This window comes from Synchiropus splendidus, chromosome 1 (genome assembly GCF_027744825.2).
Source record: "Synchiropus splendidus isolate RoL2022-P1 chromosome 1, RoL_Sspl_1.0, whole genome shotgun sequence".
Taxonomy (NCBI): Eukaryota; Metazoa; Chordata; class Actinopteri; order Syngnathiformes; family Callionymidae; genus Synchiropus; species Synchiropus splendidus.
Genome location: NC_071334.1, coordinates 30288512 through 30310357, shown reverse-complemented (window position 1 = coordinate 30310357; position 21846 = coordinate 30288512). Strand labels below are relative to the sequence as shown.

The 21846-nt window shown below is 42.7% G+C and overlaps 1 protein-coding gene across 5 annotated transcripts in view; it reads right to left on the bottom strand.

Annotated features, from left to right (window-relative positions):
* Window positions 1–8807: 8807 nt before the first annotated feature.
* mrtfab (myocardin related transcription factor Ab) overlaps window positions 8808–21846 on the bottom strand; it is a 35180-nt gene continuing 22141 nt past the window's right edge. For 4 of the 5 annotated variants that reach the window (XM_053859348.1, XM_053859375.1, XM_053859356.1 and 1 more), the window contains 16 exons: window positions 19286–19341; window positions 19041–19116; window positions 17767–17928; window positions 16880–17043; window positions 15967–16110; window positions 15798–15860; window positions 14715–14899; window positions 14314–14485; window positions 13740–14120; window positions 12418–13245; window positions 12138–12344; window positions 11973–12065; window positions 11283–11426; window positions 11082–11174; window positions 10590–10650; window positions 8808–10516 (listed from right to left, as the gene is read on the bottom strand). In XM_053859348.1, coding sequence (XP_053715323.1) covers window positions 9963–10516; window positions 10590–10650; window positions 11082–11174; window positions 11283–11426; window positions 11973–12065; window positions 12138–12344; window positions 12418–13245; window positions 13740–14120; window positions 14314–14485; window positions 14715–14899; window positions 15798–15860; window positions 15967–16110; window positions 16880–17043; window positions 17767–17928; window positions 19041–19116; window positions 19286–19341 — 3383 coding nt within the window. In that variant the 3' untranslated portion in view covers window positions 8808–9962. The remainder of the gene's footprint in view (window positions 10517–10589; window positions 10651–11081; window positions 11175–11282; window positions 11427–11972; window positions 12066–12137; window positions 12345–12417; window positions 13246–13739; window positions 14121–14313; window positions 14486–14714; window positions 14900–15797; window positions 15861–15966; window positions 16111–16879; window positions 17044–17766; window positions 17929–19040; window positions 19117–19285; window positions 19342–21846) is intronic. The other variant, XM_053859365.1, reaches the window with a different exon arrangement.

Sequence of the window (21846 nt, the reverse complement as noted above, 5' to 3'; positions counted from 1 at the left end):
GTGTCAGTTTTGCAGAGGCGAAGATGCTTTGGAGGAGAAGATTTGGAGCCTCTGGTTTCATCGATGCACTTAGAAGATCAGCAGGAAGCCTCAGATGCACTTGATCCTGATGAGTCTTTGATTTGGAGGACTGGAGAGACTGAGAGAGGTGTGAGGGAGGAGTCACATCTCAGATGCTAAACTTGGTTCAAGGAACGTCATCAGGAGTTTTAGCGTGAGGCGGGGGCCACATCACAGACAGTAGTTGCAAAGAACGTTCACAATTTAATGAATACATCCATCCAACATTCAACATCCAACATTTATTGAATATATGGATTTAATTATGGATTTAAATGAATCGCCAATATCAATAATTGGAATTTCTTTTGTTAAATACTTAAATTCATTAATAATGTCATAATGGATTTTTTAAATGAATAGTTGAATTAAAAAAAAATAAAAATAAGTTAATTAAAAAAATAATCAAGATGAAACAAATGAAATCCAATATAGCATTTGTTCAAATGTGCAAAACATAACAGTGCAAACACAGCAAACTTTCAGCCAATCACACGCCATGCTGATGATCATGTCACATTGGATACAACTTCTTTCATTTGAAATTCAACTATTAAAAATAAATAAATCAATAAATAAATGCATGAAAATATAAAGGATTAAATTCTATCATTAAAAAATAAATACATCAACCTACAAAATTATAATTGTTGTACTCAGTGATTCAAATGAAAAAAAAAATAAATACAAAGATAAAATAGTAGTAAAAAAATACTGTATGCCATGCCAAAAATATACTTCCATATAAATATATATGTATAATTTACATTTTAATATTGTGCAGCTGTAATGTTGGCATAAAAAGAAGAAAACGTTTTTAAAAAATTGACAACCAAAAAAGAACATTAAACATTGCATACATCTTGGAACACATTTAGGACATGACATGTACACGGCAGGAACGGGACTTCACCCTCAACTGCTGTGGCTGTGAACTGAAGAGGGACGTGCAATTCTGGAGAGAACGGAAGAAATAGTGTGAAGCCTTAAACAAGGTTGAGGACTATAGCACAGTAGAACGCAACACAGACACTGCAGTCAGTTCAAACAGCCTTCATTCAATTATGTTTTGTCACTTCATTGATGAATTGTTGAGCATTCGACACAGCATTTGGTGAACTGAGTTGTGTTGTTCCTTTGCATCTGAGCATCACAGGTCAGTGAGTCTTCACTCATGAGATACAGGGGCCTTTTTGCTGTTCGTGGCATTTGCTGCCTGAGTGAGGATCGTGCTTCCAGACATTTGCTGGTCACGTGCACATCTGCAGGTAGGAGTGCATGACGACAGCATGTTGGGTCAGTTGTGTAACACACATTTACCCACAGGGACGTTGAGTTAAGTTTCATATCCAATGGCCTGAGAAGTGAGAGGAATAAAACCCTCAAAGAAAACAAAAATGATGCTCTTTTTAATGGAAAGAGTCACTATATTGTGCTTAATGTCTGAAATGCGAGGATCTGTTCAGGACTGGACAGAGTTTCATGAGGCAGTCAGATGAAGTTTTCGGTTTGGGAGCCTCAAGAGTCAGTTCTGCTTTCCCCAGACAAATGATGTGGTGGAGTTCACACATGAGGTCACGAGTGATAGCGTGAGTACAGACTAGCACAGTGCACAAGGAAGCTCCTTCTTCTCCCTAAACTTGTCTAAAACATCGATGGAAACCAGATCTGCTGTAAGAAGTGGGTCTACAAATACTTCTACTCTTGAAGCAAAATGGATCTCTGTTCAACTGAGACAGATGAGCCCAGTGAAGCAGCAGGAGACACACATCAGTATCGGTTTCTCCCGAGTGACGCGTGTCTCCGCGGCCGTGACAGGACGCCGCTGCGGGGTCATGTGATTATAAGGTCAGTTCCTGCGGGACAAAAGCACTGCCCCCTTCAACAGGAAGCTGATTGATCACAAACATCAGCACATCGATCGATGCTCATAGGCCACGTGTCATGTGACTGCGGAATGAGTGAGGACGCTGCAGAGAGAGAGAGAGAGAGAGATACATGTTGGTACGGAGCAATGCGACCGCTGTAAAGTGGCAGCCTCTCTGCTCATGCTTGTGCATGTTAATGAATCCCAGTTACAGATGTTCACCCAGGCAGACTTTGTAGTGAGTGTGCAGCGGTTACTCTTTCTTTAGCTCAAAGGTTTGACTCACAAGGGAGCAGTGGTTCTACATGAAAATCACTGGAGGCGGTGAAGGAGTGGGGGTCCACGTGTGTCTCATTTACACTCGATGATGACAGTGCTGGGGATGCTACATTGAGCCGTGCAATAATATAGTTGCGGAAGGTCTCCACTGGCTCCTGGCTCTTCTTGGTAAACTGAGGCTGCGGTCGCATTTACATATTAGCAACACAACACAGTTGCTGCTACACACTGCTTGAATCACCAATGCAAGGGCTATGTAAGGACCATATATTTCACTTTTCTCCCCTCCAGAAGTTTCACTGTAAAAAGCCCAGTACTTCTGTCGACTCTCTCAGGTACATCTACAACAGTTTTAGGAGCAGTTGTGACCAGGTTCAGAGGCCAATCTTGGAGTATAGAAATATACTGTATTGCTCCGGAAAATATTTCACCCTCATAATCTGATACCTTTTCTAGCATTTTAAATGTTGTTGATATCAATGGGCTAAACAGGACAGCAGGTGGCAGTAATTTGTTGTCAAAGTGAAGACGGGCGCTCTTGCACTGCGGCGTCTCAGGCACCACAGGAAGTCACAAGTCTTCAAACGTTTCCTGGTTCCAGATGATAAGTTGAAAGTTCAATCAACTGTTCTCAATAGTTCCTGAGAATTTAAAATCATCGGAACGTTGTAGAGGAAAAGACTGACTGACACAGAAACCCTTAGGGAGTGACATTGTTTAAACCAAAGCATTATTAGGAAGTGTTTTCATAAAATCAGGTCTCAAAAATCAGCAAAACTGGGTTTTCACAAATGACCATAAATAGATGTTGCAGATCAGTGTGATGCTTGTGAGGAAGTTGTGAGCAATATCAGATTTGAGTCATTTGTCAACACAGGCTCATGCTAACAAAGGACTGCAGCCATATTTATTTGAACCACATTGTTCTGGTGGCTATGACCCACCAATGTCTGACTGTGGGACATTAGAGACACTGAATAAATATGAAATATTTAAACAAATACTGACAGTAATGTGATGCTTTTGAGATTATGATATAACACCCTCCATTCTTTAACCTGCGTCATGTCTACACAGTTCGACAGCATGCTCCTCCTCTTTCCATGGCGACGAACTTTCAGGCCTCAGGATTCATGTCAACCGTTTTTATTGGAAGATCTACACCATTAAGGAAGGAGTACAGCCTTACACTGACACATCAGAACATGTGATGTCTCTGAGTTGCATCTCAGGATTCAGTGTAGCACTGTGCTGCATTTGCATTCACTTAGAAATAGATTTAAACCACAGATGGTGGGACCTTCCACTTATTTGAGGTCGGGTCAGTAGAGCAGCACATCCGGTCATCAAACCCCCACATCCTCTGGATCAGCCCCCAGACTGTTTTGAAGAGCTCCATCTCACTGTCCAATCCGAGCCGGGTGAAAGGACGGAAGGGATGTCTGAAGACAACTTCACGCACCAAACTTCACAGTCCCCGAATATGTTTCCCGTCGTGGCTGTGTGATGTCCAAGAGGGACGCTGCTGGACCTGAGCGTGATCACACAATCGGCTGAGAAAGTGAATACAGTGAGAGATCTCAAACGTCTCTCATGAGGAGGCCAGGGAAAACCTCGTGCTCGTGGCCCGTCGGCCTTCGATTTGTTGATATCAGACGTGACGGTGGGAAGTGTTTTCTCCCCTCGTTCTGCCTGGAGAGGGAGTCAGTCCTCAGCCATCGGTGGGGAACAGCACAAAACGCATGAGGTCGGCCGCTGGTGTTAGTTTGCTGCTTTTGACTTATTAAATATTGCAGCTGTGCAACAATGAAGAATTATTCATGTTTTGTAGCGGGGTACAACTTTCTTCCTCGTGAAACACATCCGCGTACAGTTCCGCCTGTTGTCAACTCAAATCAGAACTCTTCAAAGTCTTAAGTAAGAATTCCGAACCCATAAAACTCAGTTTTTTTTCTTTTTTGACCCAAATAATCAACCCTCCGGCACCTATTACACTCTGGAATTGACTTAATGTAAAATGCACTACAAACCAGATCACCCCTGAAACATGTCGGTATCGTGACACACAAAGTTCAGGCTCTGCTAAACTATTCTGGAATCCGAAAAGTGCTGGGAAACGCTTCATTTGAATAGATGTGTTTTTTATTGCGGTGGATCGCACGGTGAAGAGCGTTTTTATGAGGTGGAGTGGGTGGACCACGGAAGGCCTCATGGATATCACCTTCTGTTTAGACCAAAGCCTTCAAGCCTTATGAGCTCATCCCAGCTACCCGGGGCGAAAGACATCCAGGACAGGTTGCCAGGCAAACACTCACGCCTGTACAGAAATTAGAGGCTCTTTAACCTCTACTACAGTCAGTGTGGGAGGAAAACGGAGCGCCCACTGAAAAAGGACTTCTCAAAAAATAAGTCATTGTGATTTCCGAGATACGAGGGCGCTGAAGTCCTTTCACTCCACTCACTGAAAAGGAGACGTCACTAATATCTACAATCTTTGAAAGCAAAGTAGCTGAGGGAGTCAGGAGGGAAGATAATTCCTAAACAGTCTCTACAGATGAGGCTGAATGGTTCTAAAAGTGGAGTTATTGTTGTCACCGATCATGCGTGTGTGTGTGTGTGTGTGTGTGTAATTGTGCGCCAGTCCCCCTCAGACCTTGCTGTCAACGCTGACCTTTAGAAAATCAAAGAAGATGCAGATACGCGGCACCAATTGGACCCTTACATGGTAACAACCACATGCCCTGGGAGAGCTACCGTCACTAGACTGGCTCCGCTTTCATTAGATGATTGACCGATTCTCCGCTCCCGACACACTGCTACGAGTCAGGGGGCCATTTTTGGAAGGAATTATATGAATCTGATTTTATAGTTACTAATGTTGCTCTGGAAATCACAGTTTGAGGTCATCTTGTAACATGTAACCCTCAGCAAAAAGACGTCTATCCAGGTGTACTATGAGTAAACTTATTTTATACTAAAACTGAGGAGGTTTTTGACAGACTACATTTACAAGTACTTAAAAGTAATACAATGAAGTGTACTTTTTTATTAAGTATACGCAAATATACTTAATAAAATGAACTTCAAGTATATGTATATTATATTTTATCTTAGGGATTTCAAGTATATCACTGAAGCGATCCAGAAGCAAACTGTGAAAAGGATCATAGTAGTGGGTGAAAAACAGATATTTGTTATTATTCTTAGAAACTTTCGTCCGACATTGTTTTGTTCTCATTTGACAGCGGTTGATTTGTGTTTTCATTGAATTACTTCATCATGAGAATAAGCGCACAAGTATATACTGTATATGTCATTACCTATAAATAATGTGGTATTTTAATATACAGTGAATAATTGAAATGTAGATGAGAAGTATATACCGAGAACACTAGTAGTACACTATTTACTGAATACATGAAATTATTCTTCAGTAAACAAAGAAAACAAAAACAAGGAAGTATGCAACTAGCATACTTCCTTGTAAACTAAGAGTATATGGTCTGGACACTACTTTTTTACCATACTCACTTTATACTCAAGTATACTTCATAAGATGAACTTCAAGTATACTAGTTTTTGCTAAGGGAAAGCTTTGTTTTGTCATTCTTGGTGAAGAGTTTGGCTTTGACTTTAAATATAATGCCAAAATTAATGCTGGATACCACGAGAAGTAAATTTGAAACTACTGTCGCTAACCAGGACTCTGAACCAAACTAAAACCCAGTTATCATTACCCAGTTATTTTGTAGTTTTATCATCTCTGGAATTCTGGAATCTCAGGCACTGTCTTTTGTTTGCATGTTTCGTATGCTACTAAAGAAAGTTCCCCAAAATCAAAATGTGTTTATGTGTTACAAAATGTGTTACAGCAAATAAAATAGTTCAAGAAAAAAATGACAACGTGTAAATGTAAAGGTATGAAAAAGAATTAGATTTTTAAAATATTCAAATTATTTAACTGAAGAAATTCGGTTGTTTTTTTTAGCTAAAACTAAACAACTGCAAATGGAAGGGTGGCTCTTTGTCAAATATACATGAAAATGCAGTAAAGCGTTCGTGGATTTAGGTTTTCATATATATATAGTCAACCTGGGGTGGTAAAAAGCTGGTGATGATGGGTGACAGGTCTTGACCAGTCACATGACTGGCCTCATGAACATGGTTGTCAGGTCACAAAATACTCCCAGTGTCTTGAGCGCTGTGCCGTGCCAGTTTGCGCTCAGCGATGTCACAACAAAACAAATATCAGTCACAATCGATGCTGCGCTCGAGGTCAGACCGCTTCTCCCGGCCAAGCTGATCCTGCAGAGCAAGAGGGCTGGTCACATGGACGCCGTGGACGCAGCTAGCTGCTTTGATCCCGCGTGAACAGCTCAGGTCGGATCCGCTGGAGTTTCCTGTGATGCGACAGCAAGTGAGTTTGACGGTCAGACATAAAATCCATTGATGAAGTCCAGCCATTGATTTGTGCTCAGACACGGACACGGGAACCTGTTGGTGCGAGTGGAGGAGGTGTCAGTGCAGACGTGATGCAAATATTCCTGCAGTTGCAGAACAGACTCAGGTCCTTCAGGTGGACAGCTGAGTGTGTGGTGGGCCTGACTCACAGGAGAGACAACATTTCCCTTTGCTTTGGGGTCGCTGGGGCAGCCAACAACAAAAGAGGCCCAGACTTCCTTTGTTTGTTTTTTTTGTCATGTCTGCAACCCCTCACTCTGGAGGCACGATGCCCGATTCACCTCATTTTGGTCTACTCTGAGCGTCTCCCAGATGGCTTGACTGACTTCAGGTGTTTGGTTCTTCAGCCTCAGACCGCCACACTGAGGTGGACTGGGGTCATCTGGGCCCATGATGGAACATAATCTGGTGCAAACAAGCTGGATACTGTGTTGACTGACTGGATGTAAAGTTCCCTCTAAATTGAAATAGTGTCCTGCTTATATGGAGAGGCTGAAGAGGATGAATGGTCTTTGTGAAGACACAACAGAATTCTCTCATGTGCAAAGCAACCTTCAGAGCTAATGAGTGGATTAGGAGATTTTGCTGCATCAGATGTCAAAACAACTCCAACGTTACATAATAATAGGAACGAGTGGCAGACTAGAGAAGTTTCCGGACTCCTCGCCTCCATCTCCACTAGAGCTCAAACATCATTGAGAGAGTATCTGAATGAACAGCCTTTCCTGAGTTCATCTGAAAGATAGCAAGAGAAACTCATGGGAATGCATCTGAGTCTCAGTAAAGGACTGGCAACCAGCATCTAGGTGAGGAGCACCAGAGAAATGTTTCACTGCATTCTGACTGTTGGGAGTCTAAGCACCATCTCGTGCTAACTCTGTGTCTCAGGAGCTTTTGTGTTGCACAGCCGCCGGCAGGTGACGGACAGATGCTCTGCCAGATTTTAATAAGGAAGCTGATTTGCCACAAACGTTCTTAAAAATACACTCGAGTCAAAAGTAAGAGGCAAAATAAACTGCAAAACCATTTTCTGGATATCCATCAAACATATTTAGATTTGATCTAATAAATTAAAATACCTTTTTTTAAAACTTATTTAGAAAAGCTGATTCCCGCAGAACAAAAAAAAAAAAACATGACCCAGTATAATTTAAAAAATGATAATCCTAAAATAAAAATCAGAATAAAATACACGACTTTTTTAAAGAGCTAATAAACGGTTCAGGGATGATAAACGACCTTCCTATTGATTCTGACAGTCTGTGTCGCCGTCTATAACAGAAGTGTCGCAGCTCATTTGCAAATAGCGCCCATAACCATTCAAGTGATCCTCCCGTCAGACATCTAGAGTTGGTAATGATCCTCTGATCCAGAGCGGCTTGGACAGAGTCGGGGTCCAAACCACCTTCATACTGGGCTACGCACACTGGTTCTCCTCTTCTGATTCATTTCCAGCGGAGGTCAGTGGTCAAATGCGGGTGATTCAGCACGGCATGGTTTAGTTTCCGTATCCCCGGGTCTGATACTGAGTCGGGTCAGATGTGACTCACACCACCAGCTTTTCAGTGTTTTTACCTCCAAATGCAGGAATTGAATTCAGAGCTTTCGCTGCGAGATATTGGAGAGCAGTCAAGTTCGAATACATGTTTTAGCAATTGATGTGCTCTAAACCTTTGAGATAAATGACCATTTTCAGAAAAGAAACGTAATGACAGAGCTTAAACATGGTGAGGTAAGTGAGAAACCACAAAATGATGTGGCGATCACAAGAGATGGTGAGAACATAGTCGGACGGGAAACGTGGTGAATTCAGCATCGCTCAAAGAATCTTGAAGAAACATTCAAAGAGATGTTGACACCCAGATGTGACGCTCAAAGACCATCCCATCCTCTCGTGGCTCTTTGAACCCATGAGAGCTCATTGGGTTCATCAGCAGCCTTCTGATGTGACCTGATCACAGAGAGAGATCTGCTGCTGACCGCGTGAGTGTGAGTCATACATAAAGAAACACTGAGAGAGTCGATCCATTCACACCAGAATGTGTCTTGAAATGAGTCGCAAGATGAAAATGTAGTAGAGCCAAGACAATGCCGCCCCCCTGTGAGCCTTCAGTGAAACTGCATATACCAAACACGTCAGTTCAGATTTTTCACATATTTTTTTATTTTTTATTTTCCAACTTTTCTTTCTTTAAAAAAACGGTCAAGGTCCAAGTATTTTTGGAAGCCTCCGTCCCCGGCTGGCCCGCTCGACTCGAAGCATCCAGCAAAGAAAAATAGTCATATGGACAATTGATAATATACACCCCATATACAGCATTACAAAGTGGTCTACCATAATGTATCCAATAATACTCCACCTCCACTGAGGCTTCTATTAAAACCACTGATATGGTTTGTTTCCATAGCAAGTGCCAACCTGTGACGGTTGTTTTAGTTCCGTGTATCATTCAATTTCAAATTGAGTTAAGGATGTTTTTGGAAAAAAATAAAATAAAATCTGCCGGTGTTGAACAAATGTTTCTTTGGGAAACAGGTCATGCAATATTAGTTTTATCAAATTGAAATAGGATTCATTCATTTTGTCTGATAGTTGCTTTAATATTTTTCTATAAAATACATTTGCTGCATCTCATGTTAATAACATGTAGATATGAGACAGAAATGAATACTTACAAAGATGGACTTCAATTGACAGGATAATTATCAGGATTTTTTCAGTCCACTTTTGTGGCCATGATGTCACCCACTAGCTGGTTTAGGGAATTTCCAATTTGCAAAATGTGGATCTCTAAATTGAATGATACACGGAGAGTTACTGACCAGTGTGGACGGGGCTCAGTTCTCCACGGACAGCTGCCTTTCTGTTCACGCCATCGACTGATCAATGACTCAACATTAGGTGGCGCTGGTCTGGAAACCTTCCCTCCCCTGAACCAATCAGCATCAGCATAAGTGCAAAAGTTTAGGAGGCACTGACACAAAAACCCTGGAGTCACTCTCCTCTGCATTCCCAGGGGATGAAACTGTCGACCTGCAGGTCAGAACCGGCGCAGATCCCTTAAGTCTAATTCAAAAATCACAAGCCACTTCAGTCCATCACCTCATTCAGCCAGTGAGAGACAAACGGTCACATGTGCCGAAGACCAGCAGAGTCACAGACAGCAGACGAGTCGGCGTGAAGCCAAGTCAGAGCCTTTACACAGCGTGTGTCTGTGTATGTGTGTGTGTGTGTGTGTGTGTGTGTGTGTGTGTGTGTGTGTGTGTGTGTGTGTGTGTGTGTGTGTGTGCGAAGCTACAGACATGACTCCCAGTGTAGCTGAAGGTCCGTACTGTCCAGAAAGTCGGTAGAAAAGACGCTCTGTGGAGTGTGAGGTGCCAGCGGGGCCAGACTCGTGCCGCCCTCTCTTCCCCCTCCCACTCCACTCTCACCTTGGACTCCTCCGCTGCTTCCATTTCCCACCATGGAGATGTCTAACCAGTCCATGCTGTCCAGTGTGGGGTCACCAAAGTCCAGGCCGGTGGAGTGTGGGGAGAAGCCCAGGTCAGAGGTGTCCATGGGGGAGGACGGGTGGTCCAGGATGCTAGCTGTGCTCAGCATTTGGCTGTGGAGGTCGTCGATCAGCGTCAACCCGCCGTCTGGCTCCACCCCCAGCAGCGGAGCCCCCGTCGTGCTCTCCAGGAAGTCCTCCAGGCGCCCGCTGCGGGGGCAAGGCTCGGACAGTGGCGGCTCTGCTGGCTCTCTGGGAGGCGACAAGTGAAGAGGGGAAAGAGGGGAGCCTGGGGGGAGAAGCTCGGTTTGGAGGGGGGTGAGGGAAGGCTCTGGGGGAGACTTGAAAGAGGGGATTTCTGAAAGGAGAAGACTTATATAAACAACCGAAAACAACTCCCGACGGGTAAAAGATGCTGGACAGATTCGTACCTCCGCTCTTGAGCAAGATGTCGAACAGATCGTCCATCTGCTGACTGTTGACTCCGTTTTGCTGCAAACCAAAGATCAGAGATGACAAACATGCCTCTCCATCGACAGCTAGAATTAGCAGTCCACATAATAATGATAATCTAGCTTTATTTTTCTCTGAAGTCAAATGTTTTTGGTAATTGAAAAATGAAAACATGATGATAACAAGCTGAAAGACCAAATTTCTTTTAATTCAGTAAAAAAATATTTTCATATTATAAGGTCACATTATTATCAATTAGGCAACAAAAAAAAAAAGAAATTAATTCATGTCAAATAAAATGAGTGCGCCACGCATTCATATTTGGAACAGAGAAATGAGTAACTTATAGAACGTCCTGCTCAAATTCTAGTTTACCTGGAAACATGGAAGACAACAAATACAGAGCCAGAGGAGCGACTCAAAGCAAAGTGCGACAGACAGCCAAAATCACAGAGAGAAAGAGGACGTACTTCGGAGCGTTGAGAAGGGAGGGAGGTGTTGGGTCTGGGAGAGGGAGGGGTGAACAGTGTGTGCCGGTCATAAGGCGGACACACCTCCTCTCTCTGCCAGGATGGAGTGATGAGACGAGAAACAGGGAGAAGGTCAGTATGGAGGAGTGGCAGGAATGAAGTGGTGATGAGAGCGAGGCGCGGTGGATGAGTGCGCGTTACCTTGAGAGGAGAGGCGATGTTGTTTTGGCTTTCGCCGTCAATCGATGTGTCATCGAAGAACGGCTGCAGGCTCGGAGGAGCGCTGACCACCGGGCTGGACTGGGGGGCTCCGTTAGTGTCCAAGTGCAGACTTGTCTTCGGTCCCTGGAGGGAGAGTGGTGCAACTGTTACTTAGCTTCTTTGGTCGTTTTAATATGAGAATTTGGTGGGAATATTCCTTATTTTCATTGAGAATCATCGCCAACACATTGTTTTTAAAAATCATGGTTAAAATGTGGATTGTGGTTTCAGTTATACTTTATACTTATACTTTTAGATAGATACATTGCATCATATGTTCCCACCAAACTACCTCTTGACTTTTCAGTTCTTTCACTAAATAACAATAAAATCCAAAGCAATAAAATCCAAATTGAAGTGATCCATCAAAACACTCTTGTCTTTTTAAAGATTGGAAAAAAATAGAGATGAATTAACTGCAGAAGAGATAAAAGAAGTGAAACCATGTTAGATCAATCAGTACTATTTCACTTTAAAGGTCACTCTTTATCTAAAACATCTGTGATAATAGTTACACTAAAGAATCAGCAAGGATGCATGTAGGACCAGGCAAAACATTATTCATAACAAATACAACAACAAAAATAACAAACAGAAAACAAAGTCGCAACAACAACAATTCGTCTCTACCTTTTTGATTGGTTGACTGACAGGCTCCGCCTCTTTCGTCTCCTGTGACTGGCCGTTCATGCTGGGCAGTTTGCTGGGACTCGACTGGATTCTCTGAAGGAGAAAAGATAGTGAGGAACAATTGTGAGAAGGGGAAACCCATTTTACCAGTTTGTTTGTAGCTACCTGCAGGGTGACACGCCCGTTGCATTTGGCTGCTGGGGACGTTCGGTTCTGCCTGTCTGCGGTCGGACTGGTGAGGGCGATCAAATAGTGGTTTCCATTGCTGTCTGTGACCAGGGTTGGTGTACCGTTGGCCTTGAGGAGGTCCAGCGAGATGGCCTGAGTTTGGACCTGGGAGCTGTTCTGCTGATTGATGAAGACTGACGTGAGCTAGAAGCACAAAGAACGAATTAATATTTGGACTTTTGGACAGTTTATGAAGTAGTTCTGCTCGGGTCAGCACCTGCTGCGTAGCCAGTGCCTGCTGCTGCTTCTGGTGCTGAGCCTTCAGCTGCTTCCTCTGCTGAGCTTGGTTGACTACAAGTTTCTGGTTCAGCATCGGAGCCTGCTTCTGCTGCATGTGGTTTTTCTGTGGCGTTTGGATTTGTCCTTTGAGTTTCTGCTGGGCCAGTTTGTGCTGTATGAGCTTCTGCTGGGCCTGGAGCTGCTTCTGCTGTGTCTGCTGGATGATGAGCTGCTGGAGCTGCTGCTGCTGAAGCAGGATTTGAGCCTCTTTCTTCTGTTGCTGCTGCTTCTGTTGCAGGTCGGACTGGTTCTCAGCAGGTTTCTGCTGTTTTTGCTGCTCCGCTTGTTGGAGCTGCAGCCGGTGGATCTGCTGCAGGCGCAGCAGCGTCTCCTGAGAGCACTGCATGGGTTGGCTGGCTTTTTTAGTCTGGGCCTCCTCTGCCACCCCCTCCATCCTTTCCTCTGGCTCCATCTCCTGCTTTACCTTCACAGTTACTCCATTAGGGATGAGAGGGGGGTTTTCTCTGACCTCTCCCGTTACCACGACGCCGACTTTGCCTTGCTCCAGCTGGGACCTCAGGGTCTCCACTAGCCTCTGTTTCTGCTTCAGCATCTTGGTCAGCTCTTCGATCTGTTTGTCCTTCTCCTGGAGCATCTGGTCTTTGTCCAAGGACTCCACCGGCTGGAGTGAGGAACAGGAGGAGCGAGACAAGCCGCATGAGTATTGGGACTCTTCTTTGATCTGTGATGCTTGTGAAAGTGGCGAGACGTTTGGTGGGTGCTGCGGGGAAGGATGGAGGGTGAGCTGGGTGAGGGGAGAGCTCACCTAGAAGAGGAAGAGTCAGGAACATTATGAAACCGACAAGCTCAAATTAGAATAAGGGTCTCAAAAGTACAACATAGAATATGTGTATCTGTCAGTTTTGGGGTGAGACAGCTTAACCACTCTTCATTTACCAGGCAGGTACAGATGGAGGTCAGTAAAGCCAAACGTCATCCAAATCGAATCACTGCTAAGTTACTTTTGACCAAACCCTGAAAGTTTCATTGAAATAAAAGGTTTTTGATTCATTATGTTTACAAACAAACATTGGCGATTGGCGTCGACTCTTACTTTTTGTGTAATGAATTTTCAGTTTTGTGCTGAAAACACCTTTTTAAAATGTTAAATCACGAATAAAATATCATTACAACAGCATGACATGTGTAAGAATCGAGGCAGCCCAGATGTTGCTCAGATGTACTCCTGATGGGATACATGGAGACTCTCTGGGACCAGTTGGTGACCTCTGAACTGAGGAGAATGTTTTTAGATCTTACCATTTCTCCAAACAGGTCGCCATTACAGCTGGTTTCATCTGGACTCATCCCTGCCAGGGACCGCTCAGACGGACTGGGCGACACAGGAGGACTAGAACTGGTGCTGCCAAAGCGCATGACCCGTCCTGGAACAGCCTGACCCAGAGAGGAGAGGGATATCTTGAGGCTCCCGTCTCCTGGTGTGTGGTCTGGGGTGGTGGCTGTGGTCGGAGAGGAAGTAGGTGCGTTTGCAGTGGCTGCCGGATTGGAAATGCCATTTTTCAGCGCAGCTGAGGAGTTGCCGTTTTGCTCTTGGTAGTTGCGGAGCCTCTCAATGAGGTCGTTCTTAGTGCCAGAGACAGTGAGGCCACGCAATTTAAGCTCCTGCTTCAACTCTGCCACCTTGAGGATAAAAACAGAACAACATTATTGAAAGAAAATCTATCCAAAGGCCATCTTTTAAGTCCCTGTTCAGCTTGCCATATATCATATTTTGACTCAACAGTTTAAAATATCATTATTGAATTGAAACAGAAATTGAGGCAAATGGAGACAAGAATGCATAATCTGCTATTGTAAGTATGTTCAAATTTACTTTAAACTCATCCAGGTTGGCAGGTAAAGTCCCAGGTTTGGCTCCACCTGCGGCACTTTGACTCTGTCTGGTGGTTGTGCCTTGAGTAGTAGGAGCCGACGTGGTTGTGGGGGGAACACAGCGCGAGGGGGAAGGGCCAGAGTTGGGGGTCGGAGGCTGCTCGCTTGATGGCCTGAAAACGTTTGAAGAGAAAAAAACCGAAATACTTAATAACTATTAGCCACCATGACATATGTGGGTGCCAGATTTCTTCGAATTGTACCTAAAGTGAACCACTGATGCAGAACAAACAAACCACAGCAGAAGGAACTGAAATGTCTACAACAGAAATGACCACTGAGTGGAAAAAGGAAGTGTAAAGAATGCTCAGCATCCGAGCTTCTCACATACTACACACTCACTTTGGTGGAGCAGGCAGGATGGTGTGGTAGTTGTAGTGCTGTTGTTGCTGGTTCAGGATCTGCAGCTGCAAGAAAAGCTGCTGCTGCTGAAGAAGCTTGGCATAGGACGAGTCCATCTGAGGTGGACGTTCTTTGTCAGCCTTCTGGTCCGGTGGGATGTACTGGTGGTACTTCAGCTTCTTCACCTGTGGTCACACAACACAAGCCTACGTTACACCTCACTTATCTCCTTTGAGCTCCTGAACCATTAAAATAACGTAGCACAATCATTCTACAGCAGAAATGTTCAGCCTCACACAAAATTCCCCATTTTTGTTCAGTTGGTTTCATTTTTGTGGGCCATTAACGGCCCGATTAACATCATATTTCCATCTCAAGATAATGAACCTCATTATATTGTCATCTGGTACAGAGTTTAATATCTATCTTGTACAAAAATTGAATAACATACAATGAAATGGAGTTATTTAGTGCCATAGCAGGTGGCCGCAGCAATACTATAATCTTATCAAGTTGTAGCAAATGTTAGGTATAATATCAGACAATTGAGTTCTCCGGAGCTTGCAAATGATGAATCACTTCAACATGTGCCATGTTCTGCCTTTCAAAATGCAGTTTTTGAAACATAACTCATTCACATAGATGCAAGTTAGCTGCTTTAGTAAAGTCACAAATATGATGGCTGTGGGGCGAACCTCAGCAGTCAAAACTAAATGTGTACAATAGCGATGCAGGACACATAAACTGCTATATTATGCAACCTGTTGGACACTTGGTCAGAACATGGCTTTTTGTTTGATGGTTTTATTATTGTGCCAGGTGCCTTGCTACCCAGCTGACGTGTGGTTGACCAGCTCACAAGCCGTTGACCAACTTCAGCTTTTAGAAGATGAATGCTACAATCTTCCACTGCTAAATATTTGCTAAATATGAAATGGGCAGGAAATTATTTGTCTCCATCGTGCAAATATAACCTTCACATCATATTTAAGCGCAGTGAAAACAGTCACAGATGAACTGTGTACATAGAATTAGGAGCTAAATATTTACAAGTGAAATAAGGGCTAATGGGTTCATGCTGACCTTGGGTTTGCTGTCCTTTGGCTTCTTAGATCTATGTGAAGAACGATCTGAACTCGACTTGGCCTGTGGACAGAATACATGAAAATTGGATTAAAAAAAACGCAATTTTTGGCAAAAAAAAAAGATAATTTGTGAGAAACTTTTCATAAAAAATGTAGTGTTTCATCACCTTAAAATGTCCAGAAGACGGGCGGGCAGTGATGGAAATTCCCGATGCCCCGTTAGTTAATTTCAGTGGCGGTGGTGAGTCAGAGTCGTTTATCTGTGGAGGGGGAGGTGGAGCAGGAGGTGGCGGAGGTGGCTGCGACAGAAACTGAGACAAGACGTACTCTTTTTAGTTGATTCCTTTTCATGCTTAACTATGCAGCACCTGATTCCAACTGCTAAAACCTCTCGCTCCTTTGGATGGGAAATGCTTGTGTGCTGTTGCTAAACCAGTTAACCACAGATGTGGACAGCCCATTGAGAAAGAGTGGCAATAAAGCTATCGCTGCTTTAGCAGGTCACGATTTAGCCACCAAAACCAGCTTGTTTTTTGGTCTGTGGTGCTTCAAGCAGCTGCGTGTACTATTTGCAGCACTGTAGCTCACAGCCACAAGACAAATTCTGATGTCTTTGTTCAACATTTTGGCAGTGGACCGGGTCCAGAACAGGAACCCTGAGTGGTCAATGGCAGCACTCTATACGCTACATATACTACATATGTGAAATATCTCAGATTCAGACTGCCAATCAGAAGATCTGAAGTCACATCCCAGACCAACCTAAACTGCCCATGTGCATTAATAAGCCTGTTTATGTTCTAAATGCTAAAATACAAAGTACAAAGAAAGAGGACATGATGTGGAGCAGTTTGATAGTCAACTGATGGTTGCCTTCCCACGCAAAGTCGTGACGAGAAATACACCAAAAGACAGCAGGCTACAGCTTTCGCTTCAGGCCAGATATAGCACAATCACTGATACACAAATTCTGTTACATGCGGAAACATCTTCTTAACTTCCTATTAATGTAACATTAAACTTATTGAAACAAAGAGTGATCCTATTTTGTTGAGGAAGTTAACATGGAGAGGATTATACCTGTGTGGGGGAGGCAGAACCATTCTGGACCAGAGCCTCTGATGGTGACAGCTGTGGGGCAGCACTGAGCGGAGAGTCATGATTGTTCAACTGCTCCGGCGACAGAGCATCACTGCTGTCCTCATCCAGGGATGAGCTCTCGCCTCCCGCTCCATTCGGAGATTCTGTGTCGGAGCAGACCATCGTCAGACACGAACGTCGTGTCATTCCCTCTGGGACACTGAACATTGTTGACCAGCAGACCTGCATGCATGTTTGCTCAACAACAGTGACTGATTTTAGGGAAGTTATATAACACCACATGAGCAAGGCTGTTTCAGAACACGTATCTGTCTAAATCTGGTGGTTGGGACACTGAAGTTCTGTTGCTTCACACTTGATAGGTGTTGCAATGGTGTTGCACTCTTTGATGGAGTGCTAGAGGAACAGAAACACCCTGAAATTACATAGAGATTGAATGAAATATGTGGAAGCAATGCAACCTAGTTGTGACCCTTCTTTTCAACAAGAAAGCTGAACGTTGACTAGTACGCACAATCAATACATATTAATGTACTGATCACCAGTATTTTCAGAATAAGGATCATGTATTTTCAAGTTCTGACTATGGCTACAGAACAAGCTAGATATGAACAACAAATCAAGCTAATAATATCAAAAAACATTTAAAGATTCATTTTTAAAAGAGCACCGAAGACAGGGACAGAAGCAGATGACGATTGGAGAATAATATAGCAGATCAAAAGATTATAAATCAGATGATAAAAATTCGGAATATGACAAACATCAGAGAGATTTCAGGAGAAAATGGTGGGGGAAATTTACACACAAACTACTTGAAGGGAAATGCATTGATCAGTGTGCTGTCATGATGATGGAGTAGTTACCCAGTGGTGAGTGTTGCAACGGGATTGTGACAGACAAGATGTTCTTATGAACTAGCTCGATTGGGCCAGGTCTGTGCGAGATCTTGTCATTGAGGTCATCGGCCAGTCGAGCCCTTTTGAGCTGAAGCTGCTTGGCTTGCAGGGACGGCTCAGCCGAGGTTTCTGTGGGTGGCAGAGCTCAGAGTTACACAAGTACTTTACCACATTTTCACCAACAGCATGGTGTCTGTTGTTGTTTCATTAAAGCCATAATAATTGTTAATTACACTAAGGAAAATACAATTTCCTATCTAAATGGTCAATCTACAGCAACCTGACGTGACCTTTAGCAGAAGTCTCTCTCACACACACACACTGGTTTCTTGTTCTCAGAAAATGATCTGACTTCACTGTTCATACTTCCTTTTTAAAGTTATTTCTATTGACCTAATCTCACAGGCTGTATTTTGATTGAACAATCCTCAATTGAAATTGAAATTCAACCCGACAAGAACACGGAGGGGGTGCAAAGTAGGGGTGAACGATTCAGGGACAAATTTGACTTGACTTGAATTTTGACTTTATTTCGACATTGTAGTGTTATGTTGTGATTCTGCATGCAAATTTGCTTTCTGCATTATTCACTAAACACAAGCAATACATTATTCAATAGAATGACCAACACCAAATCTGATTCAAGTAACATATAAACAAGCCTGACCTAAATATTGACATCAGATGACTTGATGCATTGACATGAATAGCAAATTGTTGCAGAACTACTGAACACTACAAAGAAAAAAACGTAAATCACTGGAAGAATAAAGCACTGCAGCCAACCCTGGTCATAATGTTGAGGGTCCCCCCATCACCTAGACTTGTTGACCGTTGCTTTGCCGCGTGTTGCTAGATTTCTGGGTTGCCAGGTTTTCAACTGCAGTCTCGTGGAGCTTGTTTCAGATTCACTGAATGCTTTTGTTTTTCAGCATTTGCAATTTTAAAAGAGCAATCTATTACATATTACAACTTCAGTCTTATTGAACAGTCTTATTGAAACAATGCATTCAATCAAATGAATGAAACAGACTTAAGAAATGTGTTGTTGCTCATGGCAAAAAGTAACTTAATAATGTTCCATGAGAATGCACAGAAATAAATGCCAATGTGAACAAAAAAATCACACTATTGTTTAAGTACTTTTTTTAACATCACTTAAATTAGATTAAATTTATTAATAAAAAAACAGCTTGTGTGATGTTTTGTGTGACAGTGTGCAGAGAGATAGAGAAACTCACCCTCCAGAATGTGCATCCTGACCAATTCTGATCGCTCCGGACGACTCCGGATCTTCCTCTTGAGATAGTCTTCAGTCTGGTCAGAGCATGAAATATTGACACGTCAGATGTTAACCACAATTCACCTGTTACCAAATATTTAAATACCATGTCATTAATTGCATTTCATGACAATGAATGCACTAATCCATTATCCGATTTTGCCAGTGTTCAAATATGAAATGAAACCCAATCAAAGCACTCACCCTTGCTCTTTCCAGACTGCGCCGCTGTTCATGGAAAGCTGCCGGGCTCTTTAGAGCTGTATTAGGAGGTGGGAAAAAAGCAAGACGTTCAAATGCGACTGATACTTTGGGATAGTGACTGTGCAAAAGCAGACAGTTAAAAAGGAAGGAGGACTAAAACAAACAAGATAAGAAGGCCGGTGTTGCAGCTATTCTCAACCACATAGTGACGAGGCAGCTTCCGCCAGCAAATGACCACAACACCACTTTTCAACTTCAGAAGTAACAATTGACTTTGCATCATCGTCCCGTTTGATACAGCGCCAATAACTAGCGAGAGCTCCGTGTGTTCTGACACTCAGGCAGCAGCTGTAGCCTCTCAGTTGCAGCTGCAGGTACACATGTTGAAATTACGGTTTCTAAGAAATGGAAAAGATCGAACCAATAGCAAGCACAACATAATTCCCGTTCCTTCCTCTTCTTCAACTTGCCGCTGTTTCTGATAATAAGAAAAATAGCCTTGCACTCTTGTGGAATCCAAATGTGTTTGTAAGGAGTTGGATAAACTACAGCACATCTAATGCAGATGTGAAGAGGTGTATAAATTATGTATATGCTCACACAACTGTCAGAATGTTAATATTTCATCAGCCAAATTTTTATTTTTGTTTCTCAAAAGAGTTGTGTTTATAGTGTTGTTGTGACACAAAAAAAGAGTGGCACCAAAGAATGAGGCTCTCCATGCAAACAATTACCTAAAAAAAAAAAAAAAAAAAAAAATTTATTGTCAATTTTGGGTTAAAATAGGAAAGAATGGCAAGTGAAAAAGGCACTGCTCAGTAGATGTCCCTAAAACACTTAATTTAATTTAATTGGAGTACTTAAGTTACGTCGACACAAACCACGGGGGATAAATATGAATATGCACCATTCAAAGTAAGAAATACCAATGTTATTAGAATTAATACGTTTGTTTTTTTTTTCATCTACTTGAGCTACCTCGGTTATCTACTGGGAGACTGAGGCAGCGCCACACACTCTACCGTGTTTCATTAACTAAAATCTCTCGGTGAAATTCATGTATCGTGTTGCGTTCACATTCAAAGACGACAATGCTACCAGTCAGGTCTTATTTTTAAAGTAGCCCTTCGTGGAAATGCTTTCTAATGTGAGTCTGAGGAACATCAATTCTTGATGACTAATCGACTGGATTGGATGTCAAAAGGGGATGGAACAGCGTGCAGACTGATGGATGGACTGTTGCTCAATAGGAATTTCAGGCGTCTGTGTGTGTTAAGTGTGTGTCCAGTGTTTATACAGTAAAGGTAAATCAGTTAGTCTGTTTGATATACAGTCTCAAAATGATGAACTACAGAATAGAAAGTGGACAAAAAAAAATCAAATCTTCAGCCCTGTAAATACAGAAAAAAGTAAAATCACCAGCAAAAGTTCCAATCGCAGTGAACAAATCGATGTGCATGTGGATTGCTGTTAAACTTTCATCACAGTTTCTGTCTTCATCTATTGAAGACGAACAGATGGGAGGAAGGACAGTGGGAGGGCAATGATGAGTAAGACAGCCGTGGTGTGAGTGGGGACACAGTGGGTGTCGACTGTACGTGTTTCCTGGACGACAGAGCAAGCATGGCTGGGATTCCCCGCATCACAACGTTTGACGTTCAAAGAAGACCTACATACCAGCTGTGATATAACAAAATAGTCAGCTGATGTGCCATGACCAGTGAAATATCTTTAGGATGAGATTTGTGTCAGCGCCACCACCAAACATTCAGGTTCAACTGGTTGCTATCTACACCACCCACAACTTAGCAGAACAATAGTAGAAAACACTTAGGACATGTTAGACAAAGACACACTTTGAGTGAGAGTGATTGTCTTTCAATGCCCTCCATTTAGTGTCTAAAACATTTGTCAGTCAGGATACTACTGCAAATGAATTCACTGTAAATCCAAATATAGAATTGGATATGACTAATTTATAGTTGTGAGTTTTATTCAAAACAAACCATGACTTATGACCTATTATTTCCAAAGCAATCACTCATAGAATAAATTGACTGAAGCCAACATTTGTTTCTCATTTAGAACAGCAGGATCGAGAGATTCCAACCACTTTGTTTGCAAGAGTTAATATTGAAAGCAGCAAGGGGCCAACGTTTTTTTTTTCACAGTAGACACACAAACTGCGAGAGCCACACCAGGTATCACGTTCACTCATGAAAGGTCATGCATTTTGTTTCACTTTGCCCTGACTGCCCGTTTGCCACTTTTCATGCAAACAAGTAATCTGCAGGTCCAGCACCCTGCACTGGCTGCACTTAAGAGAATGCCTATTGATGTTCACTATTTATTTACTTATTTATTTTCCTTTAACCAGTGCTTTAAACTGCTGTCCTGAATTGACTTCAGAAAATCATATTTGAGAAAGGGTCAGAAATTATTACCTGGAATCATGATTTACACATGAACAGAAGCAAACCCTGACATAATATACAAAAAGAGTAAGTGTGAAAATAGTGGAAAAGATATTCATCTCACTCAAAGAATGATACCAATATAAA